The sequence below is a fragment of the Muntiacus reevesi genome, chromosome 6 (genome assembly GCF_963930625.1).
Source record: "Muntiacus reevesi chromosome 6, mMunRee1.1, whole genome shotgun sequence".
NCBI classification, from domain to species: Eukaryota; Metazoa; Chordata; class Mammalia; order Artiodactyla; family Cervidae; genus Muntiacus; species Muntiacus reevesi.
In genome coordinates, this window is record NC_089254.1 from 23,426,798 (window position 1) to 23,450,068 (window position 23,271).

General features: G+C 36.3%; 1 protein-coding gene across 4 annotated transcripts in view; it reads right to left on the reverse strand.

Annotated features, from left to right (window-relative positions):
- Positions 1-23,271, reverse strand: part of CRPPA (CDP-L-ribitol pyrophosphorylase A) — a 380,133-nt gene that overhangs the window by 186,474 nt on the left and 170,388 nt on the right. For all 4 annotated transcript variants that reach the window (XR_010663637.1, XM_065938670.1, XM_065938671.1 and 1 more), the window contains exons 7-8: positions 18,320-18,394; positions 17,768-17,860 (exon numbers count right to left, since the gene is read on the reverse strand). Coding sequence is in view for 3 of the 4 variants with exons in the window: in XM_065938670.1 (XP_065794742.1) it covers positions 17,768-17,860; positions 18,320-18,394 (168 nt within the window). In the remaining variant the exon portion in view is untranslated. The remainder of the gene's footprint in view (positions 1-17,767; positions 17,861-18,319; positions 18,395-23,271) is intronic.

The following is a 23,271-nucleotide window of genomic DNA, read 5'->3' on the forward strand; positions in this document are numbered from 1 at the left end:
TGCCTTCATAAAACAAACTTACAGTTTGGACAGGCTTGTCTCCACTGAAATACAGCAGAACATTTTATCTAGATTGAGTTCTGCAAATGTGCTTAAACTTCCACCAAGAAAATATTCTTCGGTCTCTTCTTGAACCATTCACTTACTTACTACATTTAAATTATAGCAAGAACAATATTAACCAGTGAGGATGCCATTTCTAAATGTTCTTTTTCATGTATACATAACAAAAATAAGGCTGTCTTCCTATCCCCCACCCAAAATAGAATGTAATTTCACCTTTTATTTTTTTAAGGTGGCAAATTCACTGCTATAAAATGGTAAATTGCTTAAACATTTAACATGTGGGTAACTTCATGGCTTTGTGGGTGGGCGAGGTTTCTGGCACTTAAGAGTTTGGAAAAGGCTTCTCTTTGCCTCATGTCGTCTACATTCAGTTCTACATATGCTTCATATTTGTCTTAGAAACTGTTTGATAAACCCCTGGTCCCGGTGAACTCCAATTACTTTTTTATATTTTCAACTGTGACTTTTCACTTGTCTCTGAGGACAGGTACATTAACTAAAGGACAACAGTTAATATCATGTACAACATTCTTTAAAACATCAGGAATGCTCCGGGACACCACGTTTAACACTTCTATCTCATTTCGGAGTCCATGTTCATGGGAAGGCCTGAGAAGAGAGTCGGGATTTGTGGTAGGAGAGGAAACAGATTCTTTGTTTATTTGACTAGGAAAAAAGTTAATTTGTGGAGCTCAAGTATATATCAAAGTAACACATTGCTTAATGGCCACCAAAGTAGAAGGAAGGTTGGTCAAAATGAAAGTTCTGGTAATTATCAAATAATTGAGTTAGAAATAATTGGTAGATGGAAAGAAGTTCCTTGAATCCACACAATAGATACTACAAAATTATCAACACATGTGTACAGGAAAGTAAATTGTGTGAATGAAGTCCAACATCTTCAAAACATCACTTTTCAAAAGAAAGATGAGGGAAATCTAATAACTGATGAAACTAGCCAATAAGATACAGATCAAAGTGAGAGTTTATCTTATGGATTAGGAAAAAGAAAAAACCCAAAACTTCAGAAAAACTTTCATCTCACTTCAACTACTTATGAACTACACGAATTCTATTAATGAAAATTACTTTAATTTAATAAATTGTACTTGTAAAAAGAAAAAAGAACAAGCTTTTAATAATGAATCACTTCATTTCAAAATAAATTTAAATCAATGCCACGATGAAATTCAAGTCACAATTCTGATGAATAGAAACTAATTAAGTTTTAAGCTGTCATGGAAATTCAGAGCAAATGCCTAAAAACTTATTTGTAAATCTTAATAAAATAGCAGCAAAGCTAGTAGATTGGGAAATAATGGCATTTAAAAAGTGGTAGTAAATAAAATAAAATGGTGCTTTGCATTAAAATATTAACTATACAACAAGTTTCAAAATTCTAATGATTCAATGAGTTAAAAAGTAAATGAGTTTTATATTATCAGTAAACATTTTATATTTGTGTACCATTTTTTTCAGATCCTTATTTAAAAAAATCAAAGTAATGGAATAAGAACCTCATATTTTAAGCAGTCAATATAAAAACCTAGTATAACTTTAAAACATTTAAAAAATCATAAAATGAACATTTTTTCAGATTATTTCACAAGATTGACTTTCTTCTAAGGATATAATTCTGTCACTGCTGTATTATATTTCAATCATCTGAAGCATTATATACAACTACAATTAACTTAAGTAACATCTATATCATCTGTAACAAATTCTAAGAACCAAAGGTTAAAAACAATCATAATATGAAGAACTGATTTGTTTAGCTAGTATTATCTGAAGCATTTAACTCTTCATTTATTTATTGATATAATTTTCTGTTGGAGAAAACTGAGAGAAATTGACAGAAAATACACGTCACTGAAGAAGTGAAACAAAGAGGGTGTGTGATTTCATTGCGTTTAGTACATTATACATTTTAGAGTCTGGTCAAAATTTCATCTTACATGGTAAAATTTATTACTGCTTAAGCAACAATTATTATTAAGACTGTCTGCAGGCCACTTAGATCAGCATTTTCCGATTTTTTTTTTTAAGAAGTTATTTTTGGAGTTCACAAGTAAAAGCACCCTATGCATTGGGGCAAACCACTACAAAAGTCCATCGTAATACTTTGAATTTTGAAGAATAATTGATTCTGTTTTCATATGCCTACACTTTTAAGTGAAAACGTCAAGGCAAGTTCAAGTCAATAAACATTTCTGAATGCCTACACAAGCTATTTGAAAAAGAGAGCACACAAGTATAAAAGAAGAATTCCAAGAGGAGATATTGTCACTCATACTTTACGGATAATACGAGTCAAGCAAGCAAGCCCTAGAAAAATGGTGTCTCGGGTAAAAAAACTCACCAGGGTGAACAGAGATGTGTCGGTGACAAGGTACACGTACAGAACTATAGTAGTTCATGCTATCTGAGGCAAACTGTTCAGTGAAGAAAGAAGAATCAGGATACTAAAATCAAGCAAGAGCCAGACCAGACTAAGGCTTTATGATCTGACTGAATTTTGTCCAAGAGGGGATGAGGAGTGTCTGGAAGGTTTAGATAATGATGGAGTTCAGGGCAGGCCACCCCAAAATACACCACTGTGACATACTGACTGTTATGAATTAAAGTCACTTGAGAAACAATGGGTACAGCACCCTCTGAGCCTCCTCCATGTCCCCCTGAAAGCAGGAAATCAATTTCCCAAGGGAAAGCTACCTTCCCTGCACCAGGAGGTAGAGACATTCTCACGGCCAGAGATGGGGAATTCAGGGCCCACAGACTCTGTTTAGTGTCTTCACTAATTAGTACTCAAGACTGTTTCTTTATCTAGTCAGTTCTTCATAAATGTATTACTATTATTTCCTTGTCTAAAAGGGTATATCAACAGCCTGCATTGATCACTCTTGAGATCCTTGTACATAAAAATTTAATTTTTTTTTCCTTCTGTTAATCTGTCTTGTGTTAAATATTAGACCAGACAAAAGAATCTATAAGAATACAGGGGAAAAAATTTTCTTCCTGACAAGGAGAGTCATATTGTAGATTTGCAATTAGCAAAATCTGCCATGTTAGCTATGATGAGGTCAAAACTGAAAACAAAAGAGACACTTTGGGGAAGGGTAGTTCTTGGAGGGAAGAAGATGAATGCAAACTTTTTAAACGTCATGCACTTAAACATCCCTGTCAAAATGGAGGAATAATGAAGATTAGATGCAAAAATGTAGGAATTGGCACATAAGCAATACTTTATATCACGAGACTTGGTGACCGGACCCAGAGAGTATATGTCTATTAAAGAAAGCCATGCATGTTAAGTCACCTCAATTTTATCTGACTGTGATCCCATGGACCATGGCCCACCAGCTTCCTCTGTCCATAGGATTTGCCAGGCAATAATACTGGAGAGGGTTGCCGTACCCTCCTCCAGGGGATCTTCCTGACCGAGGGATCAAACCCCCATCTCTTACATCTCCTGCATTGGCAGGTGGATTCTTTACCACTAGCACAACCAGGGAAGCCCCATTAAAGAAGGTCAAACAGATATTTTTCATAAAGGTACTAAGTAACTGTGGCAAATAGATCATTTCAGATTGAAAATATAAGCCAAAGGTCAAGACACTATAGCCCATGGGTCTCCAGCCTCCTGCCTGTTTTCTGTGAACGAAGCTGTACAGAAACACAGCCACACCCATTTGACATCTCTGTCAAATATCTACGGCATGTATGTCTATGACTGCTTTTGCACCACAGCAGAGTGGAATGGTTGCGACCAAGACCACAGGGGTCCAGTACTCTTGCCTGAAGAATTCCGTGGACAGAGGAGCCTGGCAGACTACAGTTCATGGGGTCACAGAGTTGGACACAACTGAGCAACTAAAACTTTACAAGAAAAACCTGCCTCACCTAATAAAAAAAACTGATCTTGGATCAAAGGAAAGAAAATGGCCCAATTATCTCTTGTAAAATGAGAGTACTCTGCTAAACGATTTCTAAGATCCTTTGCTTCTTTAACAAGCTATTGCTACTCGAAAGGGCAAGTGTTGACATCCCTGATAAACGTCATGTGATAAAGTGAAATAAGCACAGCACTTATTCTTGAACTGAGGATAACAACATCTGTGATAATCAGCTCTTAGCACTGCTCTGCGGATTAAATGGGATCATTTATTTTAAAAGAACAGGATGGTGACTCATTATTTCAAACATTCAGTGTGCCTGTTATCACTAACATTAACATAATTATACTAATAATATGTATTAACAGGCCATATTTGGGGTGAGAGTTGGGTTTTGAGAATTATAAATGTAGTGAGTGTTGCATTTCTTGCAAATGGGAAGAAGAAACACAAGATCAGTTATATTCTCACTGGTTGAGCCAAAATCTAAGAACTGAGTTATTACCATAAACACATAAAGTTTTTCAAAAAGACAGGTAGAGTTATTTCTGAAAGGATCAAGAAATGGGTATAATACTCATAGTACTCAGAAGAGACATGCAGACTTAACAATCCTGTCATTCCAATAAGAATTTTCCATCACTGACACTAGAATTATCTTGGCAACACTGGTTCATTCTACTTTAGCAGGTATCAGTGGATAAAATATCCCAGCATTTGACTGGAGTGAGTATCAACTTCAAAATCACATAAAATAAAGCCTGTGGTGCATGGAAAATTGAATCATACTATACTTTTCAAAATGGTCACATATACTTATTACAAGTAGTATTCAAGCCAAAGCATGTTTGGAACAAGAAACTTTTTGCACTGACTCCATCATCTTTCCATTCTTTCAATAAAAGAACAGTTGAGTTTCTAAAAAACAGACAAAGTATTCTATTTGTAGGTAGCTATAGACTTTTATCCCAAGGGAATAGTGCACAGGCTTGGGAATATTCTTACCATCTTCCTGTCTAATGAAGCAACCCACACACAAGAATTTGTTTTATTGTTTTTGCTTTTTCTCAGAATGTACAGCATTAAAACAGAGAAAATTTTGTAAAAAAGCATGATGCATCATACAAACACTCTATAAGACTTGGTAAAAACATAATATAAAAGATATTTTAAATTGTGCCTGTACCCTGAATTCTATCAAAATTCCACTATTAAGGAGACCTTGGAGAAAAGTGGCCTGCCTTCTCAAGTAAGTTTTAGGATTAATAACTTCTGTACAAACACACACACACACATATAAAATACCAACACACAAATGCCTGGAAAGCTTTTGGACATGAGTGAAATCTTTCCCATTATTTCTGCCAACAAATTCATGATAAATCATCTGCCCATTCAGCTTTCAGAAACAAATAAAAAAATCCTTCTCTAACGTCACCTATTTTGCTTTTATTCACTCAATTTCACATGACGTAAAGTTGGAGATTACACTGCCTTTCTTATTAAAGAAAAAAAGTGAAAGTGTTACTCAATCACATTCGACTCTGTGACCGCATGGACTGTAGCCCACCAGGCTCCTCTGTCCATGGAATTCTCCAGGCAAGAATACTGGAGTGGGTTGCCATTCCCTTCTCCAGGGCATCTTCCTGACCCAGGGATCAAACCTGGGTCTCCTGCACTGCAGGCAGATTCTTTACCATCTGAGCCAGCAGAGAAGCCCCGATTCACTAAACCTTAAATACTTCTATTTGTTAACTATATCTTGATTCTATCATTTCTGCCCACTCACTGTACAACAGCTCTAGTCCTAGTCACCACCATTAATTTTTAGACTTATTGAAATAGCCTCTAAATGAAGTCAATGCACCAAGGAATCCCTCTGGACCACTTTAGACCATTCTCTGTGCTGCATCCAGAATGACGGACACAATGTAGACCTGGCCTCACTTTCCACCCCGCAGTGCTCCTTTACAGAGCTCAAACCTGCCCTGCACCTGTGCGGGTCACCCACAACTCTCCCCAGTGTGGAGCTCATTCTGCCCCTGAAACGCTTGCTCTTTCCAGTCTAACCGCTCTATGTGCTGCTCTTTCCAAATAGAAATGCTCTTCCTCTTAGTCCTCATAGACTCAGACCTCACTCAAACATCAGTTTTCAGATTTCAGCTTTCTCCCTTATACTTAAGAAGATCTATCCTGACATTCTACTCTGGGCTTAACTGCCCCTTTCTCAAACAGACCAAGTTAAAGTTCTTACCTTGAGGTAGCAGACAGCTAGTGACCGGGGTCCTGTGACCTCCCAGCCACTGGGTCACTTCCCAGGCTAATTCTGGTCATTTAATTAAGTTCATATTATTAAGACTCTTCATTTACAAAAACAAAAATACCAAAACAAAATTATTACCTTACGTAAGATAATAAAATCTAGAGAGTTAGCACATATGGAAATGACTCATTCTTCTAAAGTAAGATATAGTTTTTACACGTATTATGTTATTAAATAAGCTACACATATGTCAAAATACCTGACAGTGATATTCAATGAATGTTATATGAATTTACATTAAGCAATTAATTAATTAATCAAGAGAGTAGGACAGTTCCCTGTAAAGTCCTAACTTTTGTTTTCTCAGTCACTGAGAACTGTCCAACTCTTTTGTGACCCCCTGGACTACAGCCTGTAGCTCACCAGGCTCCTCTGTCCATGGAATTTTCCAGGCGAGAATACTGGAGTGGGCTGCCATCTCCTTTCCCAGGGGGTCTTCCCAACCCATGAATCAAACTGGCAGCTCCTGCCCTGGCAGGTGGGTTCTTTACCACTGAGCCGCCAGGGAAGCCCTGAAGGACCACCTGGACAGCACTAAAAGCAAGTTTAGAATGAATTAAAGAAACAGCACTGGTGTGAGTTTTAATGATTATGAAATCACTTTCGGGCAGAAGCGGGCTACACATGGAGGGACAGATTTCTTGAGAGATGGGGAGATGGGGAGAAAAATTAATCTTGCAACTCTTGTTAAAGAGACAAAAAAAAAGAGTGCAAAAAGGGAAGAGCTAGACTTAACTCAATTTTTTAAAAAAGCTAGACAATGAGAACAAGAAGATAAATAAGAGAGAGACAAATACAAGAGAAGCCGTTTTTAAAACTCCATGAGTCTTGTGATAAGGATTAAAGTACAAAGTGATCAATAAATGCTCAAAAAAGGAGTATCCTACCACCTGATTCATATTTAACGTGACTATAATCATCCAAAATTGCTCTACCATATCTTTATGTAAAAGACATCCACTGTGGATCACACAAAAGTAAAAAGATGTCATAAAATCCAGTAGTATAGGCAATATTTTCAGAAAGAGAAACTATTTAGATGCAATCAAGCACATCCCACTCTTTTACAAATAATTCTGACCTAAAGTTCGGAGACATGAAATAACTTGGCAAGGTCAATAGGTATGCTATTTACTCATCTAATACTTGTTCCTTGAATACCACTCCAGGTTCACTTCTTCACCACGCCAAAAATCTAGAATTTACAAGCCAATTCTTTCTATTCAGCATCTCCCTTATAATAACATAATTTATATTTGTCCATGAAATAAAATCGTTTTAGATATTATAAACAAAGCCAGGTTTGGCTATGTTCATATTAACATCTGTATTAGTTAATTTATAATTAATTACTGAAGCATAACATGTAATTTTAAAATAATAAATGATACTGAAATACATTTGGTCCCATCTTTGTAAAGAAATAGCATAACATAAACTAAAGGCCATTTCCACTGTTTAAAATAGAATCCAGTGCGTACACACATTCACGCACGCGTGCTTGCACACACACACACACACACACACACATCTAATAAAAGAAATCCCCAGGCATATTTTTTGAAAAAACTGAATGACCAAACTAATTGTTCATTTCCTCTTCTAGAGATAAAATTCATGTGACCCTTTTAATAAAGGCGGCTACTTTCATTTACTTTGCTCCTGTGCATTTCATGTTAAATTCTATAAACTCATTTACTGGAACAGCAGTGCCAAATAAATTCACAAACAACTTTGCTCATCTGACCAAGTTTAGTAAACTACTTAAAATAGGTAGTTAAATAGTGACTCAAAACCCCGTAGTTAATCAATAAAAAAAAAATATTAATCAGAAAACCAAGCAAAAATCCTCTGGAATTCATTCTATTTGTACACCCATTAAAACATCATTCTATCTGAAAATAAACAACCTTTATTCATTAAAAGAAAGACTACAAGAAAGTATGTCCTGTGAGAATCAGTTCTTTATACAACACCAGTTACATGTCCATCACAATTAATCTTAGGTAATTTCCATATCTCATAACACAAACTTTCCAGTAACCATTTGGCCAGAAGCAAATATCTCCTAAAACTTAAAAAAAAAACAGTCAATTCTTTCTATTCAACACCTCCTACATGAATGATTTCATCATTCCTCATCTTTGTGTTGGACATGAATCCCGTCATGACTGAAACTGCTAAAAGGCTCTAAAGGTATTTTAAACTAGTATTTGTTTAGATTTTATTATTGATTTAGACAGGAAACACCCAAGGCTTACTATATACCAAGACAACAAATGAAAACATTTGAAGAATTCTGTGGAAGTGGTTGCACTTCTACCACAGAAGCTATGTATAAACTTGAGAGAGAAAACTTTAATGTATCTAAAGTGATGACATCATAAACATTTAACATATGATAAAGTTAGAACTTTCTAAGGAAAAAAAATCAAGGTATCCATAAGGCTACAAGAGCAACATGGTTAAGAAAGGAGTAAAGAATCTCTTTGTACCATTTTTCTAAATTCCATATATATGTGTTAGTATGCTGTAATGTTCTTTATCTTTCTGGCTGATTCATGTCAATGTATGACAAAACCCACTGAAATGTTGTGAAGTAATTAGCCTCCAACTAATGAAAATAAATTTAAAAAAAAACAAACAAATAAAAGTGAAAAAAAAAAAAAAAAAAAGAATCTGTTTGTAATGTGGGAGACCTGGGTTTGATCCCTGGGTTTGGAAGATCCCCTGGCAAAGGGAATGGCTACTCATTCCAGTATTGTTGCCTGGAGAATTCCATGGACAGAGGCGCGTGGCGGGCTACAGTCCATGGGGTTGCAAAGAGTCAGACACAGTTGAGTGACTAACACTTTCACTAAGAAAGGAGTAGAAAGGGGAACTGGGCTGAATCCCCAGGTTATTCATTGGCTATTAAGCACTCACTCACACACACACAAATCCATTCAAAAATAAACATAAATAAACTAGAGACCTGAAACATACATAGCTGATTCTTGAAAAATGTGGGAGTTAGGGGTGCCAACACTTTGTATAGTTGAAAATCCACACATAACTTATAGTCATCCCTCCAAATATGTGATTCCTCCTCTATCCCACAGTTCCTCAGCACCCACACATTCAACCAGTTAGGATGGTGTGGAGAAGGAAATGGCAACCCACTCCAGTGTTCTTGCCTGGAGAATCCCAGGGACGGGGGAGCCTGGTAGGCTGCCGTCTATGGGATCACATGGAGTTGGACACGACTGAAGTGACTTAGCAGCAGCAGCAATATTATAGCATTTAACTACTGAAACAAATCTGCACAAGTGGACCTGCACAGTTCAAACCAATATTGTTCAAAGGTCAACTGTGCCTGGTAAAAGGTAAACCCAATATGGAGGCAGTAAGAATTACAATAGGAAGTGCTCTGTTTGTCTTGTAAGAAATTTTACCTCAAAAATAAATGTTCTTAACAAAAAACACATCTCACATCTTCTTAGTCTAGTAGTAGTAGGGTTAACAGGATGAAATACATAGAACAAGAAGTGAAAGTGAAAAACATACATGATAGGTTCTGTTTCTGTTATGAAATTTAACAAGATCACAGATTTTCATAACTTAACTTCAATAAAGGCTCAGTACCCTGTGAAGCTAAAGTAAGAAACCATTAGCATTTAAAAGAAGGAATCAATATATTTTTCCAATTGTCATTTGTTCTTTATTAGGAAGAAACGTTAAACACATATATTTGGGTATATGTGTATTTTTAATCTTTTTCCATCTTATTATTTAACACATTCATGAGAGCATAAGAGTAACAAGTGTATATGACAAACTGCACATTGGATTGATTCTGTTCCTGGCTCTGCCCCTGGTGAGCGTGGAACCTTCTGGAAACAATTTACATCTTTGTGACAGTTCCCCAGATGTGAATGTATCAAGTGTCGATTGATGTTGGCTTTCCATTTTTTTTATTTGCTGACATGTTCAAATATTAAACATTTTGAAGTATTTTAAAGATCATGTATTCTGATCTGTTATGTCAATAAGCTACTTCCTGAGAACCAGAACTAAATTAGGCACTTTTGAAAGTTTATTTATGTTTTTCAAAGCATTAAAATTCCATATGGGAATTTATGTTTTTTGCTTAAATAAATTCATGAAAAGATTCCTATCTCTTCTAAAGCACCAATAAAATGACTGCCTACATTGTCAGAGGAAAGTAGAGTCCTACAGTAATCATCCAGATAATTACCATAAAATCATTTTGCTGTGGAAAGTGATAAACTGTTTTATCAAGTAAAATTACAGAGTTTGCTTGGTTTCTCAATTTCGAATTTCCATTTAGATTTGTAGCCAATTTTCTTCTGCTTTTAAAAATTAAACATTTCTCTGGTGCCTATTACATGATCAGCTATGTTTATGCAGTAAGTAAGAATATACTGTCCTCAAGCTCATCTGATGGGGCTTCCCCTGTGACTCAGCAGTAAAGAATATGCCTGCAATGCAGGAGAGCCATGAGACTTGGGTTCGATTCCTGGGTGGGGAAGATCCCTTGGAGAAGAGCATGGTAACCCACTCCAGTATTTCTGCCAGGAGAATCCCATGGACAGAGGAGCCTGGCAGGCTGCAGTCCATGGGTTTGCAAAGTCAGACACGACTGAAATGACTGAGCACGTAATCTCACCTGATAGTGGTATTAAAGAATGTTTTATGAAAATCTTGCCAGATCCAAATAAATCAGAATCTCTATTTTACTTTTTGGACCTGCAAAATATTTTTTTGACAGCTTCACAACTGGCTTTACATAAACTTGGATGGAAAATTGCTTTGGTTAGTTCTGTCTCCTGAACTCTCTTTTCCATTGTTGGGGAAAAACGTACCTCTCTGATCATTAATTTCTAAGCAGATTCAGGCTACAATTCAGACTCTTAGCACTTTAGTGTCTTATACAATTTAAGTAAAAGCCTATGTAGGTTTTTTTTTTTTGAAGTGATTTTTATATCAGAAATGTTGTGACTTTACCTTTTACTAGTTTGCTACTTTATTAAAATAGTAAATTTTAATAAATATAATAAATTTTAGCAAATGTATTTTATTGCCTTTTCTAAATATTTATCATTATGTAAGTGGTGAACAAAAGCAAATAGGAGTAGAAAACAGAGAAATGAACATGTCTCACATTGAAAGCTACTGTTTCCGATGATTCTAAAAAGAGCTTTCAGATGACCCTCTTGACAGCTGCAATCTGAAAAAGGTACTACCAGTACTATACTCCCTGGTAACCACAAGAAAGAAAGGCTAACAAAAACTTCAGTCAACTAAGGATTAAAAAACACTTGGCCCCTTGATAACTTATGTGATAGCCTAAACAGCATCAGAAATCACATCTGAGAAGGATTCTTAAACACAATTCCTACACAACTTTATGAAAGAAAGCTTTTTTTTTTTTAACTGTCCCTAAGTTTCTTCTTGTTACAAAACACAGAAAGGGATCTAAATTTTTAAAATTCCTTCATGCCAACCAGTTTCTAGTTTAGAAAAGACTTCTTTTTTCTTTCAGGTAGAGAGTAGACCAGTACAAGATGTGCTTATTATCCAAATATGTGTTCCCAGGGGCTCACAGCTGAAAGGTGGCATAGGTTAACCAATGCCATTCTAAGGCACAGACATCCTGAGAATTTACGCAGAGTGGTCCACCCAACTGTCTCTGCCCACTTTAGTGCCAGCACCTCTCGTGCCATCTGTCAGTCTCCAGCTGACTATAGAAATTTGGAAAATTCTAATAATTCACTATAACTACAATTAAGTTATACCTACCAAAACAAAGGGTTTTCTAAGTTGATCAAATTAACATTGATTAAACTCTCTAAATCATATTTAACATCATCAACAATTGAGAACCTGGCAAAATTAGGCTACTTAAAATACATAAAATATAGGAAGGATGACCAAATAGATGGTCCAAAAAATGTATTTTGAACACAACAGTAATAAATACTTTTTACAAAACTGAAAATATCCCAAGATATCCTTGAAGGAAGTCATAACATATAACCATAGAAATGTTTACCAGATCATTCAAAAAAGTTTATTTTTGCAAACATAACCTAAATTTTAAAATCAGAAGACAAAATTATTTTAATCACTTGTCCTACTCTTCATGCCAAAACTTTGTTCCTTTCTTTACATAGATCTTAAAGCAGCGGCCTCTACCTGTGCCAGTTTATCTTAAATAACAAAACCCTCCTACACTAAGTATTCCCTAACTCATTTCGCTTTCATAAAAGCCAGGGAGAAGTTAATCTTTGAAAACCCAAGACTCCTGCAGAACTAAAACTAAAACCTAATCATCCTAAATACCTAGAACCCAGCACCATTGCCTATCTACTCCTTTAGTAGTTAGCTCCCTCCAGTGAAGCTGGAAGTCACATATACCTTCTGGATGACTACTGAATGGCAGCTAACAGAAAATTTCAAAATTACTGTCTGTGTCTACACGAGAATATAACAGCAGAGACGTGCGGGCTTCATCAATACTGTAGGTCTGATGTCAGTTTTTCAGCACTGAGAACATGACCTAATGTTTCCACCAAACCAATGTCCCAGCTAAACTGACCTTCAGTTCCATTTCTTCTGAATATGCACCCCTATACAGTAAAACATAACGACACTGCAAACAACTTTAACTAGACAGTCTCTTGGTTGAAAAAACCCTCACAAACACCTACTCAACCACAATTTTACTCCTCATCTGGCTGATTCCTACCAAGTCTCCCCCTCTTCAGATAGACTGAAAATCAAAGTTGATAAACCTTTGCACAGGAAAAAGGACCCCTGTACTAAATTTCAGCCAGACAAAATAGGACTGTAACCATTTACAACGCGCTCTGTGCTCAGTCGCTGAGTCATCTCTGCCTCTTTGCAACCCCGGGGCCTGTAGCCCACCAGGCTCCTCTGTCCATGGAATTTTCAAAGCAAGAATACTGGAGTGGGTTGCTATTTTCTACAATGGATTCAATAACCATTGAATCACACTGTCCCAGAATAAAAACGGAGATACTTTTCTATGACTCTAATTGTCACTTTGCATTTATTTTCTAATGAATAAAATCTATCTGTTGAGGGAAGCAAAGGAATGGACTCTTCTTAGAACTTAAGAGTGCTTAACAAAAGCCTTATAGGGGGAAAAAAAAAACATGGTAAGGTACTTTTTGTCTTGGTCTAATCTTCTAGAGAAGTAATTCAGACAGAAGCAAAGTAGACACACCATAGCCTCGAAGCTGCCTGGTTCACATAACGCTGGATTAGTTGCAGAGTCATGTCCAACTCTTATGACCCATGGACTGAAGGCTGCCAGGCTACTCTGCCCATGGGATTTCCCAGGCAAAAATACTGGAGTGGAGTTGTCATTTCCTCCTCCAAGGGACCTTCCTTACCCAGGGATCAAACCCACATCTCCTGTGTCTCCTACACTGCAGGCGGATTCTGTAACCATTGAGCCACCATGGAAGCCAAAAGGTGGCTGATATAATATCTTTGGCAGACATATATACATATATTGATGCATTTGAACTCTGGTGTTGGAGAAGAGTCTTGAGAGTTCCCTGGACTGCAAGGAGGTCAAACCAGTCAGTCGTAAAGGAAATCAAACCTGAATATTCATTGGAAGGACAGATGCTGAAGTTGAAGCTCCAATACTTCAGCCACCTGATGCAAAGAATCGACTTATTGGAAAAGACCCTGATGGTGGGAAAGACTGAAGGCAGGAGGAGAAGGGGATGACAGAGAATGAGATGGTTGGACGGCATCACCAACTCAATGGCCATGAGTTTGAGCAAACTCCGGGAGATGGTAAAGGACCGGGAAGGCTGGTATACTGCAGTCCATGGGGTCGCAGAGAGCTGGACATAACTGAGAGACTGAACAACAACAAGAATACATATATATGTAATTGAAAAAAAAGAAAAAAGGTTCCCATAATATCTTTTAATTACATATATATGTATATCTGTCTGCATATATATTTACACTTACATACCCACACACTGTATCTACCTGTGTGTATATATTTTTCTCACTAATGTGAAAATTCTGTCCCCAGATATATAGACTCTTTTATTTTACAACTATAATATTTTCTGCACAGCAATTGATATTTATTTGGGGAATATTTGAATGGCTCTGCCAAATTTTAAGTCACAGGCAAACTTCATGAAGTGGCCTTTTGACAATTTGGAGGCAAAGGAGCATCAGAAGCAAAACAGATGAAGCCTTTACACAATCATTCACAGGACAATTCAAAAATCTGGTGACAATTTACTTGGCTCTCAAAGAAGGCAGCATTCTTTACTTTCCAGTGGTTTGTTCCACCCCAGGATTCAGATTTTAGATGTGTTCTTGGGACATTTTCCTATGAAGTTTAGTAATAACCCTAAAATCACCATGCTGAGTCTACCTATGTGATGTGAAAATAGTGGGTAAGCAAATATTAATTACAGAGTGACAAGTGTCCTGTTTAAAGTGAATATTGTACAATTTTTATAGTACACTGACTTATAAAAATACTATTCTAAAGCTAGTTCTCATAGACGTTTCTTTCCTAAGTAGAAGATTGTCCATCTTTTCCCTTAGCTTGATAAAGAATGCTAGGTAGCCAAAAACATCTGGCATTTACAAGGATGAAATGGAACTTTACAAAGGTCAACAGAAAACTGAATTCAAATACTTATGAAAGTAATACAAAGGACTTAGATTGAGATATATTAGTTGCAATAAACTTTCAGTTCAGTTCAGTAGAGTCACTCAGTCATGTCCGACTCTGCGACTCCATGGACTGCAGTACGCCAGGCCTCCCTGTCTATCACCAACTCCTAGAGTTTACCCAAACTCATGTTCATTGAGTCAGTGATGCCACCCAACCATCTCATCCTTTGTCATCCCCTTCTCCTGTCTTCAATCTTTCCCAGCATCAGGGTCTTTTCAAATGTCAGTTCTTTGCATCAGGTGGCCAAAGTATTAGAGTTTCAGCTTCAGCACCAGTCCTTCCAATCAATGTTCAGGACTGATTTCCTTTAGAATGGACTGGTTGGATCTCCTTGCAGCTCAAGGGACTCTCAAGAGTCTTCTCCAACACCACAGTTCAAAACCATCAATTCTTTGGTGCTCAGCTTTCTTTATAGTCCAGCTCTCACATCCATACATGACTCCTAGAAAAACCATACCTTTGACTAGACAGACCTTTGTTGGCAAAGTAATATCTCTGCTTTTTAATATGCTGTCTAGGTTGGTTATAACTTTTCTTCCAAGGAGTGAGCGTCTTTTAATTTCATGGCTGCAGTCACCATCTGCAGTGATTTTGGAGCCCAAAAAATAAAGTCTGTCACTCTTTTCATTGCTTCCCATCTACTTGCTATGAAGTGATGGGACCAGATGCCCATTGTGACATTGTACAAAAGGCAGGGATCAAGATCATCCCCAAGAAAAAGAAATGCAAAAAGGTAAAATGGTTGTCTGAGGAGGCCTTACAAATTGCTATGAAAGGAAGAGAAGCAATAAATTATAGGAATTAACAATTTCAAAACTTTGAGAGAGCGAGAGAGAGAATGTGTGTGTATTTAATGAAGAGAGGCAGAAGAAAGGAGCAGAGGAAAATTCAGTGATGACACAGATCCCCACCTGAGTACCTGCCACAACTATACTGCCGCTAAGAGAAGTCAATTGATGGGGAATGTGTATTGTGATAGATCTGATACACTAGCTGTGAGAGGATAGTCAAGTACTCAAATGGAAGTACCTAATGAAATGCTGAACAACGTAGAACTGAAGCTCAGGAATCAGGTGAGAGCAGCAGCAGTGAGCTTTGATTCATCTCATCCAAATTGGAAAGAGCAGGAGGTAGGCTATTAAGTGAAACTAACACTGCACGGCTGCCAAGGGCCCAGGACTGTAACATGAACTATATTTAATCATTTTAACCCTGACAATGATTTAAGAAGTATGGCCATAGTAGCCTCATTTCTAAAAGGAGGAAAGCAAGTCTCAGATAAGCGAAGTCACTTGACCAAAGAAACGAGGTATTCTGAATTTAAGCCTTTCCTCTCTTTACAGTACCATTCTGCCTCTTTAGAAGAATATCTGGGAACATGATATAAATGAGGCTTCCCAGGTGGCTCAGAAGTAAAGAATCCACCTTCCAATGCAGGAGACACAGAAGATGCGGGTTTGATCCTTGGGTCAGGAAGATCCCCTGGAGGAGGAAATCCCAATCTACCCCAGTGTTCTTGTCTAGAAAATTCCATGGACAAAGGAGCATGATGGGCTACAATCCATGAGATCACAAAAGAGTTTGGCCAAAGAGTTGATAAGAACGAAATTTCTAAGCAAGTGAACCTGGAGAGACGAGCAGGGAGCCAAACAGAACTTAGACTTTATCTCCATCCTACAGAGCCTTAGAGACCTCCAGCACTGGGAACACTTCATGATGTTCCTAAAAATCTCCATGAAAACATCCATATTTCTGCTAAAATCAGTCACATGAGGAATTTGGATTTCCAGTCAGCAACAATCGTGGAACTCACCTTTAGGGCATGAAGTCAAATACAACAGGCCCGGGAAATAATCAAACTTCCCCCCATTGCTAATTCATTTCTACATGCATAGTTTTGTTGACAGCTACTTATTTTACTGTAAAATTTCTTTATTCTGTATTAATAATCTCACCGAACAAAAGGCAAATTCCCACACTATGGGACAGGCCTGAGTGTTAGAATTCAGCAATTGCTAAGCAATTGTTTTGAGAATTTCATGTTTGGAATCCCTTCCTACAGCAAAATGCTGCTGACTGCAGATTCTTATAAGCTGGTTCCTCAGGCATGGGCTCCAATTTTATTACTTCTTGGTTCTGCTCTCTGAAATTCTCTGCCACACAGTTTTAAAAGCCAATAAAAGAAAATTCTGTACTAAACACAGAGCTTTAGTCTTTCATAGAAAAGATCTCTCAAACTTTCCTGGGCCATTTTTCTAGGGCTTCCCTCTCATTGGTTGCTCATTCTACTTTTGCTGTCCGTGGGACAGAGAAGATGAAAGAAAGTAAGAGTATTTTATTCAATATGATTTTTCCCCATTGGTTTTTTTATCTTTGGGATTTCTTCTCTAACATCACTCTGATGATACACTAAAATAAGCTCCTTCACATTATCCAAACAACTGGTCAACTTAGTAATAAACTCTGCAATTCAAATGACAGAAAAGACATGAAGTTTTTGCTAGGTTGAATTAAACTGTTTTTCAAACATGTCAGTTCAACCAAATAACTGAAATTCTAAGTACCTGCAGTTGGAGACATCAGAGCAAGAAAGCACATTCAGGAATCCACCAAGAAGAACTTCTTCATTTAGGTTTAGCTGGATTTCTTCAATTGGATGAAATTTTGTTAAAAAGAAAAGTTCAATTTCAAAGAATAAAAGCGTAAGTTTGAAAAGTGAGTTAATTCACTTACTGAAATAACCACAACAGGATATAAAATGGAAAGATCACTCTTTTCCAGCATATTTAGTAATCTCTGGGTTTCTTCAAAATCAGAGGTCATAACCTGAAAGACCAGAAAAATGAAAGTGAAAAGAAGTTAAGTGACTTATGAGTTAATTCAAGGAGAAAAATGGAGAGCTTTTAAATATTTAAACATTCAAAATATCTATCAAGCTTAATTTTAAATTTTCAAACAATGCTGATACCCATAAGATTATAGCTATTAAAATTTAAAGAATTCATTAATTCAAACCTGTCTTTTTGTCTAATTCTTATCAGAAACTTGAAAATACTGTCTAAAGAAATATCACTCTCTTTTCATTATGGGAACTAGGTTGTAAGAAAATGCTATTTCCCTATTTCAAAAGACAAAAATAACATTTTGAAATAAATATTGAGTAATACAACTCACCTATCAAAGTCTTAAATTCAAATATTTAAGAATCAAGAAAACTAAGTACTCTTCCACATTACATTCACATAAATTCTCAAGTACTTTCAATCACTTGTATTTACTACTTACATTCACACAAACAAAGCTGTAGCATTGCTCTAAGATGATTTGCTGAAGATCTTGGCCAGATATGACTTTTACATGCTAGGAGAAAGAACACACAGGAAAAAAGAGTTTACAAACTATACAGAAATCGAAACATGAAGATAAACAACTTTATGAACACAAAATTTCTATAGGCATAAAAAGCCAAGGACCATATGTAAAAACAAAATAACTTGCACTTAAGTTTCTGAGGCTAAAAAAAAAAAGAGCATTTGAAATAGTCCATAAATAGTTAATATTATTATAGCAAATAAGGATATGGGAACTCGTTTTAGATAAGGTAGAAAAAGCTCAAGATATATTCAGGACTAGGTAAATAGTCTGGTTTTTTTTTTATATAAAAATATACTGCAGAAAACAACTGAATAAAATTTAAAAGTTGGTTAGATGAGATTTGTTAAAGGATTCTGAAAGCATGTTAAATATGACAGTTACAAAGAAGAGATTTCACTAAATATGGAATGACTATAAACAGGGAAAGCAACAGAAGATTGTATCGTAAGAGGACTTCTTTTGAGGGTCAGAATAGGAAGACCCTGAGCTCACCCCTCCCATGAAAGACCAAAACTACAGCTACATATAGAATAATTATCTCTGAAAACGACTTGAACATTAGCAGAACAGACTTTCTACAACCAAGGATATGAAGAAAAGGCTGCATCAAGCCACGGGGGGCCAGGCAGAGGGGCAGTCTAGTCAGAACCCCCACCCTGGCGCCTCACTGCATGCGCAAGAGGAACACTGCACACATGACGGCCCCCTGAGGAGCTTGGAGTCTGAGCCCCACGCTGGATTCCCCGGCCTGGGGCAGAGGGGCCTGCACCAGGAAGATGAGCTGCCATCACACTTGGCTTGAGAAAACAATGTCTGAAAACTTCCTAACTCTGGGGAAGAAAATAGACATCCATGTCCAGGAAGTATAGAAAGTACCAAACAAAATGAATCCAAAGAGATGTATACCAAGACACGTTATCATTAAAATGACAAAATTCAAAGATAGAGAATCTGAAAATCAGCAAGAGAAAAACAACTGGTTATATACAAGAGAAGCTTCACAAGACTAGCAGCTATTTTTTTCAGCTGAAATTTATAGCCCCAAAAGCAACTAACATGATATATTCAAATTATAGAAAGGGGAAAACTTACAACCAAGAATACTCTACTTGACAAGATTATGATTCAAAATTGAAAGAGAGATAGAGTTTTCTACAAGCAAAAGCTAAAACAGTCTGTCAGCACAAAACTGGCCTTACAGGAAATGTTAAAGGGAATTCTTTAAATGTAAAATGCCACAGCTAGAAACCAGAAATTTATGAAGGAAAAACTCACTATGAGGCAAACATAAAGAAAAGGTAGTAGATCAACCACCTATATAGCTAATACGAAGATTAAAAAACAAAAGTAGTAAAATCATCTGTATCTAAAATATTTAAGTGATAGTCAAAGTAAAAAGATTATAAAATATGACATCAAAAACATAAAACATGGGTAAGAATAAAATGCTGTGCTTTTAGAATGAATGTGGACTTAAGCCACCATCAGCTTAAAATAGACTACCACATATATAGTTTGTCATATGTGAATTTCACAGTAGCCACCATGAACCTCATAGGCTTCCCTCGTGGCTCAGTCAGTAAAGAATCAACCTGCAACGCAAAGACCCAGGTTCAACCCCTGGGTCAGGAAGATCCCCTGGAAAAAGAAATGGCAACCCATTCCAGCATTCTTGCCTGGGAAGTCCCATGGACAGGGGGAGCCTGGTGGGCTATCGTGCATGGAGTCACAAGAGTCAGACCCGACTTAGCAACTGAACCACCTAAACCACCACGATAACCAGAAGCCAAAAATCTCTAACCAATACACAAAAAATAAAGGGAAAGGAATCCAAACATAACACTAAACAGCATCATCAAACGACAAGGAAAAAGAACAAGAGGAAAAAAAAGAACAAGAGAAGAAAGAGATAAAGAACTACAAGCCCAATCAGAAAACAACAAAATGACAGTAACTATATACCTAATCAATATTCATTTCAATCTAAATGGACTAAATGCTACAATCAAAAGACAGAGGGTGGCTGAAAGCATTAAAAAAAAAAAATCTATAGGTCACCTTCAAGTGACTCATTTCATATCTAAAGACACACACAGACACACACAAAGTAGCAATATGCATGTCCAACAAAATATGTAACAAAATGTACTTTTAAAACAAAATATGTAACAAGAGACAAAGAAGGTCATTATATAAAGATAAAGGAATCAATCCAGCAAGAGAACGTAACATTGTAAATATCTATGCGCCCAACAAAGGGGCACCTAAGTACATAAAGCAAATATTAACACATATACAGGAAGATATAAACAATAATATGATAATAGACTTTAACACTCCACTTACACTGACATTTAGATCAGAGAGAATATCAGTAAGGAAATATTGGTCTTAAAGACACAATAGACCATATAAACTTATATAGATATGTATGGACCTTCAACCACCCAAACAGCAGAATACACGTTCTTTTTAAGTACATATGGAACATTTTCCAGGTGGATCACACATTAGATCATAAAACAAATCTCAAAAAAGTAAAAATTAATTCTTTTCTGACCCAAACAGCATAAAACTATAAACCAATTATAAGAATAAAACTGGGGTGGGCGGGAAACCACAAAATGTGAAGCCTAAACCAAAAGGTACTAATCAATCAATGGGTCAATGAAAAAAATCAAAGAGGAAACCAAAAAATAATCTAAAACAAATGAAAATAGAAAGACAACATTCCAAAGTCTAAGGGATACAGTGAAAGTGGTTTTAGGAGAGACGCTTATAGTAATGCAGGCCTACTTCAAAAAGCAAGAACAACCTCAAATAAACAATCTAAATTTGCACCTAAAGGAACTAGAAAAAGATTAATAAAAGAAACGCAAAGTTAGTTGAATGAAGGAAATAATAAGTCTAAAATACAATGCTTGTTCCATAATAAAACTTGAAACTCTGTAGCTCAAAGATCATTGCCTCTTCAGTAGAACTCAGCTTTAATTCTACCTAATTTTGACAAGGTATTTGAGAAAGAGAAGAAAAGGTTCGAGGTCTTGGCTATGCTGTAGAAAGTACTTGGCTCATAAATTTCAAAAATTTTATTTTTGTTCAAAGTTCTTGAGTAGATATTTCAGAGACAACATTAATTTTAAAAAAAAGACAAAAACAAAATACTGCCATGGTAAAATAGAGAAGAAAACAGCTTGCATTGTGTAACACTGAGTTTGTTCAAGAAGTTTCATCTTCTAGATGTTACAGGGGGATTATTTTTCAAGGGTCTCTCCTGTATCCAAACATTTTTAAAGGCATGAATAACTAGTATACACCAAACTGGCTTTTCAAGGATGTTCATATAGCAGGCAGACTCAAAAACAGGCAAAACCTTGGAGCAAATTTGCTTGCGTTCTAGAAAGTAGAGACATCTCTCTCTATAGAGAAGATCTGCTTGGCATTCTAGAGTAATACAGATGTCTCTCTTGTAAGAGGAGGACGGGCTGGTTTGCCAGCAGTCCCAGTATAACAGCACTGCTTCTCAACAAGAAGATTCCTTTTTAACATACTCCACCGCCTAACAACATCCATCTCTACTGACACTTCCCTGGAGGAATTGCAATTCAGAAAATCAGGGCTGCTCTGTTATTCTCCTTACTGCTATGGCCCTAACAAACTCTTTTCACTGACTCTGGAGTCTCACGTCTTTTGCCAATATTTACAACAGCGACATGTGTGTTTGCATACAAAATGAGTTTAATCCTCAGATCCTGCCTAGTTTCTGACTTGACAGATAATGAAATAAGGCAACCATGTATCTTAACTTCAGCAAATATGAGTGAATTCTGAACTCAAAAAAAAATAACTTACTGAAAAATTTTTTTTCTTTTGGAGATACATAAAATAAGATCTAGAACAAGAACATGAGGGATATTCCAATTTAGCTTTTCAAGTATTAAAACTGGTAAAATCCTTGAGAACAGGGAATTGAGGACAGAAACACGTTTGTAATCACTAGCACATACTGAACAAAAAATAGGTTTTTTAAATTTAGCAGTATTTTTCCAAAAAAGGAAAAAAAGGTTATGTTCTTAAAATCAACTACATGGAAGTTTATTAAAAAGGTAAAAAAAAAAAATCCAAAAATAACACTACTTAGAAATAGTTACCCTGAGCATTGGATAAGTAGTTACCTAATGAGCATTGGATAAATAGTTACCCTGAGCATTTCAACAGTTATCTATTAATAATATATGCAGTAAGCAGCTAGGACAAAAGAACAGAAAAAAAACACACAATCATATGCATGTCATTTAAAAATTCTTTAGTGTTAGCAAAAAAAAAAAAAAAAAAAAAACAAACCTTAAACATAATAAACCTGAAATTGCTGCTAAACTTCAAATTATTCTTCACCTCCAGGGAACTCTTCCTAAACGTTAAGATGTCATGAACCAGGGGAGGACACTGAACTTTCAATGGCAACACACTTCATGTGTAAGTCAATGTTAGCTGATTTTCTTCTAGGATAGAGAAACAAATAGCATACTGTAATTCTGCCTACAGCCTAGTTCTGGTCAATCATACTTTTATCCTGACAAGGCTTATTAGATCCACAGCCTATTCTATAGCCATAATTCACACAAGTTGACATAATATATCTATGCTCAAGACAACAGCTTTAAAATAAATATCTCCATTTATAAATTCATATTAATTCACTTCTCTATTTGATGAACTTCAGTTGCAAGTAGTTTTTTGTTTTTTAATACAGGCCTCGAAATTTTTACATTCATTGAGTGTTTCCTTCTATTCTGGAAGAATAGCTTATCTGGGGAAAAAAGTTCAGTTCACACTTTACCTCAGAGATTTGTAGTTTCTGC